Here is a 19,218-nt window from a genome sequence, read left to right as displayed (position 1 = left end):
AGACACCAACACACACACACACACACACACACACACACACACACAGTGCTAGTCAATAATTGTGAAGCTTGTAGCTGGGCACCTAGCCAATTTGTTTATATTTGATAATATACATAAGAAACGTCTTAGGCAATAGATTTTTGCTATCAGTTCTTGGGAGTAACCGTCAACCATGTCAATAGCCCAATGTTTGTTGAGCTCTGTGGGTCCACTTTCATGAATAAAAACCAACAAAATAAAACAACCCATTTCTGGTGCATGGGATTTTACTTAGTTTCTGTAGATGCCTTAGTTAATGCATTGTCTACCACATTAAATGATGACCCCATTTTATTTTTTTTAAATGAGCCAAAATTTATTCATTTCTTGCATTTGAAGTACTCCTTGATGACATCCTTGTCCTGAGATTCTTTGCCATAGTCCTTAACCACTATGCAACTGCAACCAACCACTTTCAGTGGTTTCCCCTCTAGATCGATTTTACAGGGGCCTACCCATTCCCCTAGTTTCTTGTTGTCATCAACCTTCATCAGGTTGATCTGGTGCTCAGCACAGAGTGCCTCCACCAGCTTGACATACATGGGCTCATCACAGTTGGATGCAAGCACACAGAGATGGGCTTGGCACTTGTCTAAGGCTTTGGCAGCTTCGCGTATGCCACATGCTAAGGCATCGTGGATGAAGGCGGTCTTCAGCACCTCTTGTAGAGCAGTGTTGATGTTTATTACACCTCCAGCAGCTATGTCTCCCTCAGCCATGGCAGTGGATTGATGACTTCATTTTAATTTCTTTCAAATATGCTTATATTTTAGGAAGCCTCTATATTAATAGACTTCCATATGACTTTTCAATGGGCCTTTAATATTAGGTCACTTCACATAGCCCTTCCATTACAATGCCTTCCCACTTCCTTCCTCATTGAATCCTCTTAGTCTAGTTTTCTCTTCATCTCTGTATAGTACTATGTAGTCTATTACCGAAGCTCTGTAGTAGAACTTGTAATCTGGGATAGTGGTACCTCAACACTTCTGTTATTCACAATTGTTACAGCTATCATGGATTTTCAGTGTTTCCATATAAAAGTAAATATTGTTCCTTTTTCAATTGTTGTGAAGAACTGTGTTGAAAATTTTATGGGGATTTCACTGGATATGCAGACTGCCATCAAATGGCCATTTTCCTAGTATTAATCCCATTAATCTATGAGCATAAGAGGTCTTTCCATTTTCTAAGGTCTTCATTTTCCTCAATGACTTAAAGTTCTATTATATAAGTCTTTCACTTCTTTAGTTAGAGTTAAAATTATCTGAAAATATTTTATATTATATTGATTAACTAATTTATATTTTATGTATTCACTTTATATCCCACCTATTATTCTCCTCCTGGTCACCCCCTCCCACAATCCCTCTATCTATCGCCATTTCCCCTTTTTCCTCTGAGCAGGTGGGGCCAGTTCCTGTGTATATTCCACCCTGGAACATGAAGTCTGCTAGACACTTCTACTCACTCTGAGGCCAGACAAGGCACCCCAACTGGAAGAACATATCCCACATATAAGCAACAGTATTTGGGATAGCCCCTGCTCCAGTTGTTTGGGACCCACATAGAGTCAAATCTTCACATCTGCTATATATGTACAGGGAGACCTAGGTCCAGTCAGTGTATATTCTTTGGTTGGTGGTTCAGTCTCTGAGAGCCTAAGGGTCCAGGTTAGTTGACTCTATTGGTCTTCCTGTGGAATTCTTATCCTCTTCACATCATTTCTTCCTCCTGTTCTTCCCTAAGGGTCCCCAAGTTCCATCCACCATTTGGCTGTGGGTGGCTTCATCTGTCTGAGTCAGTGGCTAGTAGGAGCCTGTCAGTGAACAGCTATGTTAGACTCCTGTCTGCAAGCATAGCAGAGTATTAATCGTGTGAGGGATGGATGCTTGCCCACAGAATGGGTTTGAGACCATTGTGAAAGTTATTGTTCCCTGATTTCTTTCTCAATTATTTTGTCATTTGTATGTAAGAAGGTTGCTGATTTCTGTATGTATTTTTTTACTCCTACTATTTTGATAAAAGTGTTTTTCTGCTGAAGAATATTACTGGTTGTATCTCTATGGTCTTATTTTGAATAAGAACAAGAGGATCTACTCCTAGAATATTTATTATGAAAATAGGAAAAACAAATAAAATTAGAATATATAACTATTTTGGGTGATCTTAAGTATAGTAAATGATAATATGCTTTTGAAATAATATGTGCCTTTTATTTTGCTAATTATTATTTTGTTCTAGTCAGTTTCTATATTACAAACATACTAAAACTTAGTTGAAACCATTTTTAAAGGTTATTGCCTTTAATCTATTCTCATAATCTTCCCAAGATGCTTCAAAACATAAAATCTATATCATTTGGTCCAAGACCTCATTCCCTACATCAATGAGGTCCAAGTGTAGATGAGAAGACTATAGCATAGGTAAAACTATGTTAACTCATTAATAAAGTCCCTCAGTTCTTATGAGACAGAATGGTGGTACAAGCATTAAAGAGTTGTTTATATAAATAAAGGAAACAAGAATTCAAAGATTTGTTGTTATCCTTCATTGGTGACTTCCAGGCAGACATGCTGCCACTGCTGCTTAGAGGGAAATCATCAGAAGCTCTTGTCACTATCATCTGAGATCTTCCCACCATCCTCTGAGACTTACTTCATTTTGATGAAGCATGTTTTTCTTCCTGAGAAGTGTTTTTTATCTTTTAACTCTTTGTTAGACTGTTGGGAAGACTTTTGGTTTTATAAGATCTCTATCCACTTTAGTTATAGTAATAACTAAAGGTGGTCATTTTTAAAAATTAAATCCTAAAACAAACACCGTAAAACACACACACACACACACACACACACACACACACACACACACACACCACATACACACACACAAGTTCAGCTTCACCTCTATTCCCCCAAATGATGCTGTGTCAACACCTCACTAAGTTTCAGAGTGCTCATGTCTGTTTAGATGAGTTTTTAAGGAAGCCCTTAAATATGGACAGTTTTACTGTTACACCAGCTTTTCATGATGAGACAATGTTTTTCTAAGATTGCCCTACATTTGGTCTGTGCCTGGAGGTTGTTACTTAATTAAGCATCCTTTGCCATCTGCAGAATCTGGGAATGAAAAGCCATGTTAGTTTTCAACAGCAAATTGAGACCTCTTCATACCTAAAAGTTCATTCTTTATCTCTCTCTCTCTTTTTTCTGTCATATTATTATTAAAAAACTGGATGAAACTAGACGTTTTTATACTTATTACCTAGAAATCTCATCAATCTACCAGGCCTATTGGTATGGTTTCTACTTTCTAACTTTTGTTTGGAGGAGTTTCAGAGAAATTGCAGGTATTTTTAGCAAGAAGTAGAGTATTCTGGTTAGTTTTTAAGTCAATGTGCTGGATAGTTTTATGTCAACTTTACAACAGCTGGGGTTATCTGTCAGGAGGGAATTTCAACTACGAAAAATTACAAGATCAAATTCTAGGCAAAGTTTTAATTGTTTCTTAATTAGAGATTAACGGGGGAGGTCATACTCCACTGTGGATGGTATGTTCCTTGGTTGATGATTCTGGATTTTATAAGAAAGAAATGGGAGCAAGCTAGGGGAAGCAAGGCAGTAAGCACTATCTCTCAATAACCCCTACATCAGTTCTGGCTTCCTGGTTTAGGCCCTATTGGACTTCTTACCCTGACTTCCTTTAATGATGAACAGTGATCAGTAAACATAAGCTAAATAAATAAGTCCTTTCCTCTCCAACTTGCTTTTTGGTCATATTGTTTCATTGAAGTAATAGAAACTCTAAGACAATCAAATAGATACAAGGTAGTGGCATTTGTAAGAGAGAAAGTCAACTGATAAAATCTCCGTACTAGATTGGCCTATGGACAAGCCTAAGGTGGCATTTTCTTGATTAACAATCGAAGTAGGTCCACCTATTTCATGATGGAGTCACCCCAGGTAAATGGTCCTGGGTGATATAAGGAAACAATCTTAGCAAACCATGAGGAGCAAGTCAATAAACAAACTTCTCTATGGCCCCTGCATCACTTCTTGTCTCCAATTTTTAGCCTCCAGTTCCTGGTCTGCCTTTCCTGGATGATGGTCTTCAAGCTAAAAGGTAAAAATAAATCCTTTCCTCCACGCATTGCTTTGATCACAGTGTTTATCACAGCAATAGAAAGCTGACCAAGAAACAGAATATTCAAGAGCAGTGGCCAACATGGCACTAAGGCACAAATATGTGTGAGCGATCTCAGAGAAAACTTCTAATCAAACTCCATCCCTCACTAACAAAATTGTCCTTGCCAAACTTTAGCTAAGATTAGTAATTTCATAACTAATACTCAGTTATTTTTATTCAAAGAAACAGGCAAATGTCAATAATTTAACTAAGTACAAAGCTGAACTACTAATGGTGTAATACAATTGTTTATGCTGAAGGTATACTGACTTCTAATATATTATCTACTTTATCAAATATTATCAAATATCCACAGAATTTCTTTCCTGAAAATGCCAAAGATTGACACAAAAATCTTCCTTTTGAAAGTCCAAGTATCTAAATATATTGATGCCTGCAACCTCAGTACTCGAGAGGCAGGAGGAAGGACTGGGTCAAGTTTTATGTTGTTCTGATCTGCATAGGATGCTCTAAATAAACTAGGACAACAAAATGAGACTATCTCAAAAATTTAAAATATTAAAATTATAAATTATGTATTTATAGATTTCTGACAATACATCATGCTTACAGTGTCCCCGGGGAAAAAGTAATACTTAATTTATTTGTAGTAAGTTTTCAATATCATTATTATCAACTTTTCAATACACAGCAAGACTAAAAATGTCAAAATAAAGTGAACTTCCAGTATTATATCTGTATGAATCTTGATAGTTTTCTTCCAGGGCGGTGAAATATATCTTGGCATTAGAAAGTATCACTGTTGTCTTATAGCTCACTGACATGTCAATATCAAAGACACATAAAGAGGGAAATAATGCTTTATAAAATAAGAGCTTTGAAAGAGAAGTTTCAAACATCAGTCTTCAGGCAATAAAGATTATCAGAGTGTTTCAGACATGAAAGTATAAAGGACAAAATAAATTTGCCACACCATAGTGAATCACTTATATGAGTGACAAAGTATTACATAGTTGTTCCTCCATGACCATGGAAGCTGGTTGCAGGATCCCCTGTGGATAAGAAGATTGGTGGGTGATCTAGGGCTCAGTGCATAATAGCGTAGTGTTTTTTATATGGGGGAAATGCATCTGTAAACCTTAAGGCTCCTCTGGCAGGCATGTAGTATCAATACTATTGAAACAATATGTATATGGCATTATGCTGAATTGCTAAGAACAAAATAAAGAAAAGTCTTCATGTTCAAAACAGATTTTTTTCCTGAATATATTTATGTCATTTGATTAAATTTGTAAAAGTTGAACTCACTAATTTGGGGAACAGAAATATGAAACCTAATGCAACAATCATTCTCGGTCACTTGACTGGAGCTGTGGAACCACTGTGAATGACAGTGCTCAATAGAGCACAGTCAGGCTATGAATTGTACTGCGAATTAGACAACAGAGGAAAGACTTCTGGGATGTCTTTTAGACTTTTAGAATGGGTCTGATAAAGGACAGGAAGTTGAGTGTATAAGTTAACAGTATGGATTTTGGATCAGATCTGGTGTTTAGTAGTGGTAGTCCTGACGCCTTATAAGAGGGGTGATGCACTGTGCTCATTAGACTTTAAAAATAACAAAAAGTTAATGATGGTTTTCTAAATAAAGGCAAGGCACATGAAAACTAGATGAAATAGTTAAGAAAAGTTAAAATAAAAACATACAAATTTGTATCGGGAGAAAAGACTACCATTTGTATGATCACAAAAGAAGATTCACATATTCACTTAAAATCATGGTCTCATCTGTCTACAATTCCAACAGCTCAGTCATCATGAGGTAAGACTGACTTCAGGGCCAGCCTATTTTACAAAGAAATACCCTGTATGAGGAGAAAAAGAAATTTATAATTTATACCTATAAGATATTTTTACCCTTTGCTGATATTGTATAAGATTAAAGTGAACTGTTGTATTAATCCAATAAAATACTCTGTGTTTTTTTTAGGAGATCAAGAAGTACATCACTGCCAGAGAAAGAGGTGATATGTGTCATGTAGCTCAATGATAGAGGACTTACCCTAACATGCATGAAACCCTGTGTTCCATAACAAAACCAAAAATAGATAATAAACATGCTAAATGGATATATACCTCAGTGGCAAAACCTTCCTAGCAGTGCACTGGGTTCAGTCCTCAGTCCTGAGACCAGATTACAAAACCTGATATGAGAAACTAGTCTGATTTAACATCAGTAGCAATAAAACATAAATTATATTAAAATATTACAAGAAAATAATAAGATATATTGCCAAACTAAATGTTATATGCATCCATGCATGTGTATATGTGTGAATCTCATTAAAAGTTTTAAGTAAAAAGTGGTTTATGAAATAAAAAGTATGGTAATATGTTATAACCTTTGCAAATCAAATAAATTATAAATTATATTTATTCATTTTTAAGAAGAACAATAAAATATAATAAAATTGTATAAGCTGAGGATATGACCACTCCAAGAAGTGTTTCAGGAGATTTTAAATATGAGGGAGATTACAGTCCGAGGCATCTGGCATCTGGCAAATTCCAGAGCAGATAAAATAGATAGTATCCTGAACGTGCACAGTAGACCAGACAAGGTCATGAGAAGAAAGGGGAAGGGAAAAAAAAGAAGACTGTGGTCAACAGATACCAAGAGAGAGGAGCAAGGGAGAGGGATCCAAAAGGATCCAACAAGGTTATTTGGGGATGAGAAGATGGGGGTCAAGTAGAGCTGGAGAAATTTAGGGTAGGGGTGGGACAGGGTCAGAAGAACAAAGAAAAGCCACAGATACTTGAAAGAGTGAAGGAGCAGCCAGTGATACTTCATACTAAAGCATGTGATCCAATGTGCTAATATGCACCACAAAGAGTCATATATTTGGGGCCTGACCAAAATAAAATATAACTAAATATAAGTTTAAAAGTAACATATTGGAAGATTACAAAAACAAATGAAAAGAAAGAAAAGAATCCAAGAAACAACAAGAAACAGAAACTGAGATCCACCATCCCCCCACCAAACCAATAAACTGGAAGCCTATATATATAAATTGTTGCTTCAGTCTGGTGAATTAATAGGTCCTTTATCATGTTTATTCAGAGCCTTGTTTTCTAGTGTCCTCTATTCCTTCTGCCTCTTACATTCTTTCTCCCTCCCTTTCTTCAGGGTTCCCCGAGTTCTGAGTGGATGAATCTGGGCATTTCCAGTTTAGGGTTTAGTGGTTTTAAGGTTTCTTATAGTCCTGTATGATGTCTTGCTCTGTGTGTCTGTATTTGTTCCCATCTCCCATAAAAGGAAGCTTTTTTGGTGATTTATGTGCTAGTCAATGATCTATGAGTATAGTGGCATGTCATTAGAAGTCATTTTCTTCATTCTGGTGTTTTTTTTTTAACAGTAGTATTTAATTTTACTCTATCTATCTATCTATCTATCTATCTATCTATCTATCCTCTGATCTTGGTCAACTAATCAGTGTAGGGTGTGGTATTTCCCTTATGTAGTAGTTCTCATGTCAAATCAGATAATTGTTTGTCCTTCCCATAAGCTTTGTGACTCCATTAATTAACATAGGCTGCAGGTAGCACACTATTTTAGATCAAAAGGTTTGAGGCAGGGTTGGTAGTTGTTTCTTCTTTGGTATCATGCAAAGTACCTCACTATACTAGAGACACTAGTGGCAAATCCTCTATGTAGGCATCAACTCTAATTCTCCATGTTCAATGGCTTGTGCAGGTACTGTCTTCAGTAATAGAATCTGTTTGGGGTTGATCTGGTACTGCTATATATTCAAATGAGAAATACTGGCCCCCGAGATCTTGTTACTCCAATGAGTAGATCCTCATCTACACTAACCTTTATTGTGTAAACCTTGCTCTCCAATTTAAAGCTATTAGTTAATTAAAAGTAGCTCCATCCAGTTAATGGGGAGAATATAGGTAGGTGGTGCTTCAGTTACTGGGATGGGATTTGCAGGTAGCGACCACAATGAGACCAAAGAGAGAAAAGAGGGGAAGGAGAAAGAAGATAGAGTGATATGTACATGAATGTGTTCTTTGTATATATTCTCAATGAGTTCCTTCAGATTCATACATCTCAGAGAATGCTGTATTTAGTATGCCTAAGAGTCCCTTGTTAGATGTTAAAAAAGAATGCTTTCTTTTCTCTTCTCTTGGTATATGGTCATACCGTGTTGGATAAGTCATTTCTTGTAGGTCTGATAGCTTCAGGAGATTATCAGAGGACCAAATGTGCTTCTGTCTCATTGTGTGTAAGGATGACAAAAAAAGATAGACAGTTTAAAGAGTAAACAGACCAACTACCATTTTGAGATACAATCATAAATTGAATGTCACAGTCTTATTCCAGCTAGCAATGGAAAGTTACAGTAATTTCTAAAGTCACAGCACCAGAAAGTAATAATGAGAAATAAGACTCAGTATGAAACGTAGACACTGCTGGCCAATTTGTACAAATTCAAAAACAGAAAAAAAACTTAGATAAGCAATTTCAGTTGCTGCCCTGCTGTTCTCTCTTAAAATAAACTTGTGTATTTATTAGTTGTTTTTATCGGATGCATCTCTTTTTCTTTGAGGGATACCCTTCTAGACTGCTCAGGACACAAATTCTAACCAACTGAAGGTTTTTATCATCTAGGTTAAAAATAGAAATTTTCCTTCTAGTGGCACACACCTTTAGTCCCAGCACTCATGAGGCAGAGAAAGAGAGAGAGAGAGAGAGAGAGAGAGGGAGAGAGAGAGAGACAAAAGGAGAAAGAGTTCCTTCTAGAAAAGAAAGTGAATTAGTTATAATATGGAAATTAAAATCCATTATGTAAGTTAAATAATTATACTGAATTAGAAATAAAAGATAAATTTAACAAAAGGCAATGTGTGGATTATTTTAGTGAGACAAAGACTCATTTATAGCTTAATAAACAGATTATCATTTCCATAAATATTATCTATTTAACAAAATATCGTGGTTCTAAAGATGGGGTTAAAATGATATAATGATACCTTATACCCTGAAACCTATTAATGTGGCCACATGTTACTAAATATATGAGAGTATTAAGAAAGAAAGATTTGATCTAGACAATCTCTGGGAGGAGGTGGTCTCTAACAAGAATTTCCCGCATTCTCATAAGGGGGAATTTTGAGGCAGACACACAGAGGAGAATGAATACAGAAAGAGCAAACTACAAAAGCAGAGATTGGAGGGACAGGCTACATGTGGGGGAAACTAGAAGACGCCAACTAAGGGGGCAAGAAAAATTCCCCTGTTGAGTCTCTAGAGGTAGCATAACCCTGTTAATATGTTGATTTCAAATTGACCTTTGTGAATCTAAGAACAAATTTCTGATCTGTCATCCAATTTGTGATAATTTATCAGGGTAGCTGAGGACGCTGGTGAACAGATTAAGTATTTGAGGCAATTAACAGTTTTTTCTTTCTGTTTTTATTATGTGCTTTTCTCCTTGTTATTCAAAACACTCGACAAAGCAACTTAAGAAAAAAGTATTGGCCCATAGCTTAAAAGGACTTAGTCCGTCATGGTGGCGGTGGCATGGCAGCAGGGCTATGACAGGGCAGATCACATTTATATCAACAGTCAAGTATCAAAAATGCAAAATGCTGGTACTCATGCTTTGTCCATTCTATCCAGTCTAGGATTCCAGGCCATAGGAAGATGCCATTCATTTTCAGGATGGATCTTTTCTCCTCAGTAACAGTTTACTGGAAATGCACAGAAGAGCTACCTCCTAGATGATTCTAAATATAGTCATTGACTTGGTAATGAAGATTAATTGTCACAATATATAATTGCACACATACATGCACCTATATATGTACATGTTCAAATATTATGTCTATATACATATGTACATCTTTATTTGTATAAATATAGATATATAATGAGTAGCACTATCCATTTTAGGCTAATAAGATCTTGATTCAAAGAATTATGAAGCCAAAACTAATCATGAGGATGCTGAGCAGTTACTCCGACAGGGTTAGTGTGTGTGTGTGTGTGTGTGTGTGTGTGTGTGTGTGTGTGTGTGTGTGTATAGACACACACACATCCCTAACATATGGGGTGTTTCAATTGGTAACAAGTGAATGTTTCTAATGTTGAGGGAACATTTGATTATCCCCATGTAGACATTAAAACTTCTTTCACAGAATAAGCATCCCCTCTAAAGCAGAAGGCTCCAACACTTTATGAATGTGTGAGTAGAAGGGAGTCATGAACACTTTCCTGTAAACATCTGTTTGCATTTCCCAGGATCTTCCCATGATTTCTACCTTTTGTCTAACTTGTCATTACGCCATCTGTCTAAAGATAGAGCTATCGAGGCTGCTTGGATTGCTGGGTAACTGCTGCTCATGCTAACCGTCACATGTATAGCACAGTTTTAGTTACATTTCAAGTGAAATGATGTGTAGGTGGCAGTAGCTTTCTCAGAGGTCCCAATTGTGTACAATACTGAAAAATCAAATAAAATAAAGTTAAAATAAAATTAATTACTTATTAATCAAATAAGTGGAAACATTTCTATGAATATGACTTTAATTTAGGTCCTAAACTTTTTTACACAGATTTGGACAGGATACACAATTCGGGACCTGTGACCTTAACAATCGCAGAGCAAGTTCCTGGCTAAATGAACATCCGCTGGAGTAAGAGGAGTGTGTGGGCCAATTCCAAGATTTCTAAAATCCTGAGTTTGCCAAAGAAGCTCTCTAATGAATAGAAGCCCAATTTAAATCCACGAGCCAACCATGAGCTATACTTTGATTTAATCCATTCAGTCTTTCTAAGATGAGAAGAAAAATTTCAAATTTGAAATATTAAAATACACTATTACCTTCAAGGAACTTTAGTTATTATGCAAAATTTTTTAATCACTTTGATTCAATTATTAAAATTTTATTTACTTAGCAAAATAATATTAATGAGACTGAAGGTACTACGCATTAAAACTCACTATTATAAACCACTCAAACTACTGAGGATATCTATGCTTTCTCTGATCCTATAATCGTAAAGGCTATGCACCTTCAAGAAGATAATTAAAATTTTAATACAAATAGATTAGTTCTGACTAATAAATCTCATATGGCAATCCTAAACTAATATCCTGTGTGTCATAAGAAATATGAAATATGGTAAAAATGGTATTCACTAAAGCAAAAATTAGAAGTATACACACACTCTTTAATATACGCACAAGAATATACACACTCACCAAGTTGATTCTGAATGATTTTCCTTTGACCTAAGCATTGTTTTGGGTTCATCCTAATAGGATTGGAAACAAGTGAAGTCCTGAGCAAATGTGTATTGTTGAGATGGCAATGTCATTGTCAGAGAGCCCAGAGAGTTAGACCACGGGAAACAGAAAAACTTTCCCCAGCTATGCTCAGGGAAATGAGAACATCTCCTGGCTGTATGTGCAGAAAATAGCCACTCTAACTTCTCCCCATGTTCACAGCCTAAAGACAATCTCTCTAGAGAGACCACTCTCCTACCGAGGTTAGCTAAACCTGCCTCTCTCATAAACTGTATCTTATTGCCCTTCCTTCTGGATTACAGGTTTGCAGTAGTACTATCTCTCTGTATGACTGTAAATAATAAATACATTGAGCTTCCAGGGTGCTGCAACTTTCTTCATCAGAGAGTCCAGACCACCCAACCCCAGGATTTTCTGTGTCTGTCATTTCCTCCTTGTCCCCCTGTCAGGGTTTCTGGACATGTATATATCATCTATATCTATATCTATATCTATATCTATATCTATATCTATATCTATATCTATATCTATATCTATATCTATATCTATATCTATATCTATATCTATATCTATATCTATATCTATATCTATCTATATCTATATCTATGTATGTATACATACACACAAACACACACTCATCCACACAAGGGCTGAGCAAACAGGTCTCCTACTTCTAAACAGTCCTCTGAATTTAAAGTGACATAAATAATTTGCATGCATAATTATAAAGTAAAAGGAGATAAATATAAGAAAAATAGAACTCATTTGTATAAAAAAACAAGTAAAGGTAGCTGATTTTTTTAAGAGTCCTAATTATCCATGCCTTAATTTCCATTTTGCAATGCCCTCTACGGTGGATCCTCAAATATCATGATGGCGTTTTCCAACACGGTGGTTGATGCTTTTCTTTCTTTAAGAAGTCAATAAACATTTGTTCTGAAAAATCAATATTCCCCTAACCCCCAGAGCAAACTCTACCCATAGCCAGATAAGCATATTTGTCTCTTCTAATGATGGCAAAAGGACATTTTTGCTCCAAAGGAAAATTGAGTCCTCCTCAAACAATAAGGAAAATCTATGTACTTTTTCCTGAGAGCAGTATGGCTGATGAGTCATTTACTTATGGATAACTTGTAAAATGCAGAAAATTCACACAGTTAGGGAGAGCTTCTCTCACTATGGTTCAAAAAGTGAAGGCAGTCATTTTTCAAGATAAGGCTGCTTTTCCTAGGATAACCCTTATTTGGTATATTTCTTCTAATGATCTGCAAGAACAGCCCATAGGGAGTGTCAAAATACAATGTAAATAAAGTTGGAGTCCTTTGAGGATAGAGTATGTGGTGTAACAAGAGTTTCTGGTGCCTTCTGAGTTTTTTTCACACAGCAGGAAGACCCTACATGTAGATTCAAGGTTATCTAAGCACAAAAGGAGATTTTAACATTCAGGAGATCTGCTTACAGTAGACATCATCCTGGAATCCATGATGAAACCAGAGGTTTGTGAATGGGAATAACTTGGATGGGGATAAATTGAAAGGAGTCTGGTCTGGCACTCTCACACTGCCTTCCACTACACTTTGAATATTGATGTGTCAAAAATTCAGCCTTTTAGTCATGCACCCCTGAATCCTAGCCACTTGTGACAGACAGAATATATGCTATTACTGCCTTAAAATTTTCCATCAGATTAACTAAAGTCAATTTTTGCTGGATTTCTTCCTGATTACCTCCTTCCCCTGTTTCTGTCATCCATCAAATCCCCAATTTCTAGACAACCAAGCCCTGGGCTCAGGTTCCCACTTCTTCCTCTTTTCTTGGAGCAGTTACTTTAGATAACTTTTCCTCAGCCCTTTTGAGATGCAAAACAATGATCCAGGAATGACTTTCTCAAGGACCTTCAAGTCATCCCTTTGAAATGCAAACATTAAAAAGATAGCCTCCCTCTCCCAGTCTCTGTGGTAGGTTAGGCTCCTAACTTTGATCAGCATTAATGAGCAAACAATGAGGGCCTAATCACATTGACCCACCTCCTCTCTAAGATCTTCTAGGCACCCTTTTCATTAACTTACCTCACCATTTAAAGAACTGCTTTGTGTTTCCCTGGTTAAAAAGAGTCTTGACCTTATCACAATAGCCATCGATAAATCTTCTTGGCTGCTTCATCCTCTATCTGGTGCAATTTTCTTTTGACAGGAGAGTTGCCCTCCCTGACTTGAAGGTGAGTGTTCTTCTCTTACTTATCCTGTGAGGCTTGTCTCTTGCTTCCCACCTCCTTTTACCTTCCTGTCCAGTTGAGCTGGATTCTGGTTGGAATGCACACACACACACACACAAAAAAAAAAGTTTTCCATAAATGGGATTACTTTTCCTGGAATCTAGTGCTTGGTCCTGATAGACACAGAACAACCGTGAGGGGACCATCTCTGATGGTTAAATAGTTTTTCTTGATAAATGGGATACTGTATGGAATGGGCCCATGGCCAGTAGTCTGGATTGAAAATCTACAGAGGTTTGAGGAAGAATCCGTCTTCATTGGTCCCATGGGTACTTTGTATTTCCTATTTAAGACTAAATGAACTTAAAATTCATAAAAAAAAAAAAAATCCAGACCATCAGGAATCACAGAGTGCTAGTAAACGTGTTGGGACAACACATATAGGAAGGAATCTCCGATGAAAACTGATATTTAAGATCGCAGCATGTGATTTTAAAAAGCATACCTTTCCTTCTCTGGATCGCCCTCTCGCCAGTCTGAACTCTACCTGGTTATCTCATTATCCTGGCTAGCATTGCCAAGCCAGAGCTCTGAGATCACTCTCTCATCAGCCAACCACTCCACTGCCGGCTCTGCCGGTGTCCGCTTAGTCCGGCTTGGCTCCACCAAACCATCAGCTTGAGTTTTTCCTGATAACCCTGCTTGTTCCTCTTTGTACATTCCTCTGTCTGCTTTTGCCTCCAGTCCATTTTAATGCTGCAAATGGAAAACACACAACAGTTTTTTTTATTTTACCTTATTTTTAAATTTTTATTGGTTATTTTGTTTATTTATATTTCAAATGTTATCCCCCTTCCGGGTTTCCCTTGTGAAACCACCCTTCCACCCTCCCTACCCTGCCTCCAAGAGGCTGCTCCCCCACCCACCCACTCCCGCCCTACTGCCCTAGTATTCTCCTACACTGGGGTGTCGAGCCTTCATAGGACCAAGAGCTTCCCCTCCCATAGATGCCAGACAAGGTCATCCTCTGCTACATATGCAGTTAGAACCATTGGTCCCTCCATGTGTATTCTTTGGTTAGTGGTTTATTTAGTACCTGGGAGCTCTAGTGGGTCTGGTTGGTTGATATTGTTGGTCACCCTACTGAGTTGCAAACACCTTGGGTTCTTTTACTCCTCCCCTGGGGTCCCTGTGCTCCGATGTTTGGTTACAAGCATCCACAACTGTATCTGTATCGGTAAGGCTCTGACAGAGCCTCTCAGGAGACATCCATATCAGGCTCCTGTTAGCAAGTACTTCTTGGCATCAGCAAGCGTCTGGGTTTGATGGCTGCATATGTGATGGATCCCCAGGTGGGGCAGTCCTTGGATGACCTTTCCTTCAGTTTCTGCTCCACTCTTCTTCCCTGGATTTCCTTTAGACAGGAACAATTTTGAATTAAAATTTTCTGAAGGATAGGTGGCCCCGTCCCTTAATCGGCCCATGCCTTAACCCCTGGATATGATCTCTCCAGGTTCTCGCTTTGTTGGACATTTCAAATAATGTCATTCCCTCTGCATTCTGGAAATCTCTTGCTTTTCTGGCAACTGGGACTTTCTGGTGGCTATCCCCATTTCCCCATCCCCCTGTGCTACACACCTCTGTTCAGTTTCCTGACTAGGTGTAGGAGGAGAATGGTGAGATGTACAGTTTATATTTTAAAACTGATCCTAAAGACTATACATGGATTGACCCTGGACTCTGACCTCATAGGTAGCAATGAATATCCTAGTAAGAGCACCAGTGGAAGGAGAAGCCCTGGGTCCTGCTAAGACTGAACCCCCAGTGAACTAGACTGGTGGGGGGAGGGCGGCAATGGGGGGAGGGTTGGGAGGGGAACACACATAAGGAAGGGGAGGGGGGAGGGGGATGTTTGCCCGGATACCGGGAAAGGGAATAACACTCGAAATGTATATAAGAAATACTCAAGTTAATAAAAAAAAAACTGATCACATAACTCAAAGGCTGGACCAAGAATATCCTGCCCCACCTTCCAACCTGCAGAGGACCCAATTCTATTGATGCCCAAGAAACCTTAGCCTGCGCCTGACCAGACTCTCATCCTCTCCTTTCCTGTCGTACCCAGAAAATCCTGCTTCCATATCTTCACCCAGTGATTAGCTTCTGCCATCTTTATTAGTCATTCAATAATTAGGGAAATAATAAGAGAAACATTCAGGGAAACTCACCCCGGAGAAGATCAATATCTAACGGTACCCACAAAGGCATTCACAGTCTTCAGTGATCGGCGTGCATGTTTCAGCTGCATGTGCACCTGGGCACACACACACAGGCCTTCACATTTGCATACTCCCACACAAACTTCTCCCACAAACAGAGAGTGATAAGTACTATAAAATCATGTCTACGCTCTGAGTGAACTTGGCATCAGTGTGGACCTCATTCATTCCTGCCTCCAGGATTCACAGCCTCAGTCAATCCCTCCTTGGCCAAGTTTCTCCTGGATCTTTCCTCAGACGCCTTATATAAAATGCCTCTTTTAGTTCTTCACCAAAACAAAAAGGCACTGTCTCCTTTAATTGCAGCCCCTCTCATTTATAGTTTTTTCTGCTGGTAAAGGGAAGTGTTTTGACCAAAGGCAAAATATCTATTTAAAAAAAAGAATGAAAAGAAGACGCTATAAGAATGGCTTTCTCATGTTGCCAAGTTTAATTTTTTCTAGCTTTCTCCTTTCTTTCTATCTTTCTTTCAGTTCTTTTTTATTTGTGTCTAATACAAGCCTTGTAAAAATATGCATAGGTATCATTTAAAAACTTTAGCCATGGGATTCTGCAGGGAAAATATTGTTAAAGCTGCTGATAAATAAGGGTGTCGGATGAAGAAAGGACAGCTTACTCTTCTGTCTTCATTCAAACATTTTGCTCTTAAGAAACCAGGATTGTGGGAGGTTTCCTGAGAAAACGCAAAAATGTAAGATTTTGTGCTATTCTGTGCTATTCCCAAGTTCCTCCCTTTCTTCCCACTTTCCTTTTCTTTCTTTCCAGAAAGCATCTCTATCAGCATAAGCTTAGACAGTCACAGAGGGTACAGCATAGTTTTCTTCTCCCCAAAACTTTTATTTCTTTAGCCCCCTTTCCCTCTCTATTTTATATTTAATTAAAATATTGTTATTGCTCTCTTCCCATTCCTCCTTTAAACCCTTCTCAAGTCCACCCCTCTTACTTTCTCACTCTCAAATTTATAGCCACTTTTCTTTTGATTACTATAATAATAAATGTGAATATATATAAATAAAACTTTTGAGTCCAGTTAGTGTTGCTTGTATGTACATGATTTCAGGGCTGGTCACTTGGTAATAGATAACCAATTAAGGATCTTATCTCTAAGTCTTATTATCCCTCTCTCATCAGTGATTAATCGCCTATGATTCTTTCTGTAGGGTTGGAGCCTGGTGAGATTTTTTCCTATTCACATTAGTGTGTCTACTGTTGTCATCCTCCTTTGGATCATCTTTTGAAAGCAACGTTATTAAGAAGTCATTGGTATAAATTCCCTATTATTTCTAGGAGGCAAAATCTCACAGCATTCTTTCCATTTCTCTGGACGGACACCCTGTGATGAGTTGGTCTCTGTATTTTGACCAATTCTGATTTTCTGTGATGGTGTCCATTTTCTTCAAAGAGAAGTTTCTTTGGCAATAGGTGAAAGCCACACTCCAGTATGTATATAAGGGTAAATTTTGGAATGCAATTAGGATTTAGGTTGGTTTAGTAGTAGCAGGTTCTCCTGTAATATCCATTGTTGTGGTAAATATTAAAAAAAAAAAAAAAGTCTGAACCTTTTATCCTGGTTCGTGCTGGCACCCGTAGAGCCACATGGCACTGTGGAGTATCTTTATCTCAGTGGCTCCGTGTTGCCCACAAGTACTCTCTGACCCAGGCAATCTGAGAGCTGTTCCAGCATGGCACCTTGCCACAGTGCTCCCTAGAGTTAGTTCTGGCACCAAAGGCCATATGGAACTAACCATAATTTATCTCTGGTTAGTATCTCTCCCAGCAGCTCTACTAGCCATGAACTGTCTGGTTCCGGCTACCTAGTAAAATCAAGACTCAACAAACTGCAACCCACCAATCAGATTTCTATGTTAAATTCTCAATCCACAGTACATCCACACAATAAACTCACAACCAATTGATAAAGATATAAACCACCCACCTAGATAAGATAAATTGACCTATAGAAATCATCCCTTAATAAATATTCATAACACCCTGTATCTATGTAGAAATACACAGCAAGGAACATTTATGTCTGTCTCCATGCTGTCTTCCTCCCTCGTCTGCTTCTCCCTCTCCTTCTGAAACCTCTGTTCCCACCTCACTTCTTCTTGTTCAAAGACAGACTTCATTTTATCTTGTGTCTGCCTTCACCTGCATAATGGCATCAACATACAATCCATAATCACACAACCTCTGAAATAGTTGGCTAAATTTCTAGTACCAGACATAATCCCTCTCCTATTGTGTAGGCTTTAATCCAAGTAGACAGTGGTCATTATTGTCAAAATATGTACATCACTACTGTACCTTATAGAAATACATTGTTGTACTTCATAGCTATCACAACTGGGTAGGGCTTTTGCTTAGTTTTATCCCTTAAAAATTTGCGTAGTGTGTTCTGGTAAAATGAAACCCAGTCTTTATGGATGAGGCTTTCTGGTTTGATCCATCTCAAAACTTCTAAGCCAGTGGTTCTCAATCTTCCTAATGCCACAACACCTTAATACTGTTTCTTATATTGTGGTGACTCTCAAACATAAAATTATTTCATTGCTACTTCATAACTGTAATTTTGCTACTGTTATGACTTATAATGAAAACATAAGATATGTAGAATATCTGATATGTGAGCCCCAAAAGGTTCATGACCCACAGTGTAAGAATTATTGTTCTTACTCCTATGTCCAAACTCTGGTGTGTCTTTAGGATTTAACCTCTAGGAGTCAACCAAAGGCAACATCAATCACCTATATTGTTTTGGTAGTAGTATTTTGGACTCCCATGACAAATAATTCACAAGGAAGTTTCTGATGGCTTGTTCTGGAATTATCATTAGATGACCTACAGCTCTCGGAAGGAACATGTCAATCCACACAGTATAATTTCATTTTATAAATAAACAACATGGCAGTAGTTGTATATTTAATTATATTAATCCCAGCACTTGAGAAGCAGAGCCAGGAATATCTAAGTTCCAGAATACCATAATCTACGGAGTGCAGCCAAAACTAAACATAAAAACCCTATCTTGAACCCTATCTTGATAGACACTCCCCAAAATAAAATAAAATAGAGTAAAATTAATAATAATAATAATAATAATAATAATAATATATGTGTATATAGATATACCTATGTATTATATACAGTTTTAGGTAAAATGAAGTAATATGATTCTGTATGAATTTTCAAGCCTTTTTAATACTTTTTTTTACTTATT

General features: G+C 37.6%; 1 protein-coding gene across 1 annotated transcript; it reads right to left on the bottom strand.

Annotated features, from left to right (window-relative positions):
• Nucleotides 1-344: 344 nt before the first annotated feature.
• Rps12l5 (ribosomal protein S12 like 5) lies at nucleotides 345-775 on the bottom strand. The gene is given in 1 exon segment (NM_001402071.1): nucleotides 345-775. A coding segment is annotated over 1 exon segment (399 nt). The 5' UTR covers nucleotides 759-775; the 3' UTR covers nucleotides 345-359.
• Between the last annotated feature and the right edge of the window lie 18,443 nt (nucleotides 776-19,218).

This window comes from Rattus norvegicus, chromosome 5 (assembly GCF_021556685.1).
Source record: "Rattus norvegicus strain SHRSP/BbbUtx chromosome 5, alternate assembly SHRSP_T2T, whole genome shotgun sequence".
Classification (NCBI taxonomy): Eukaryota; Metazoa; Chordata; class Mammalia; order Rodentia; family Muridae; genus Rattus; species Rattus norvegicus.
Note: the sequence above shows the minus strand (reverse complement) of the source record. Positions and strands in the feature narration are given on the sequence as shown.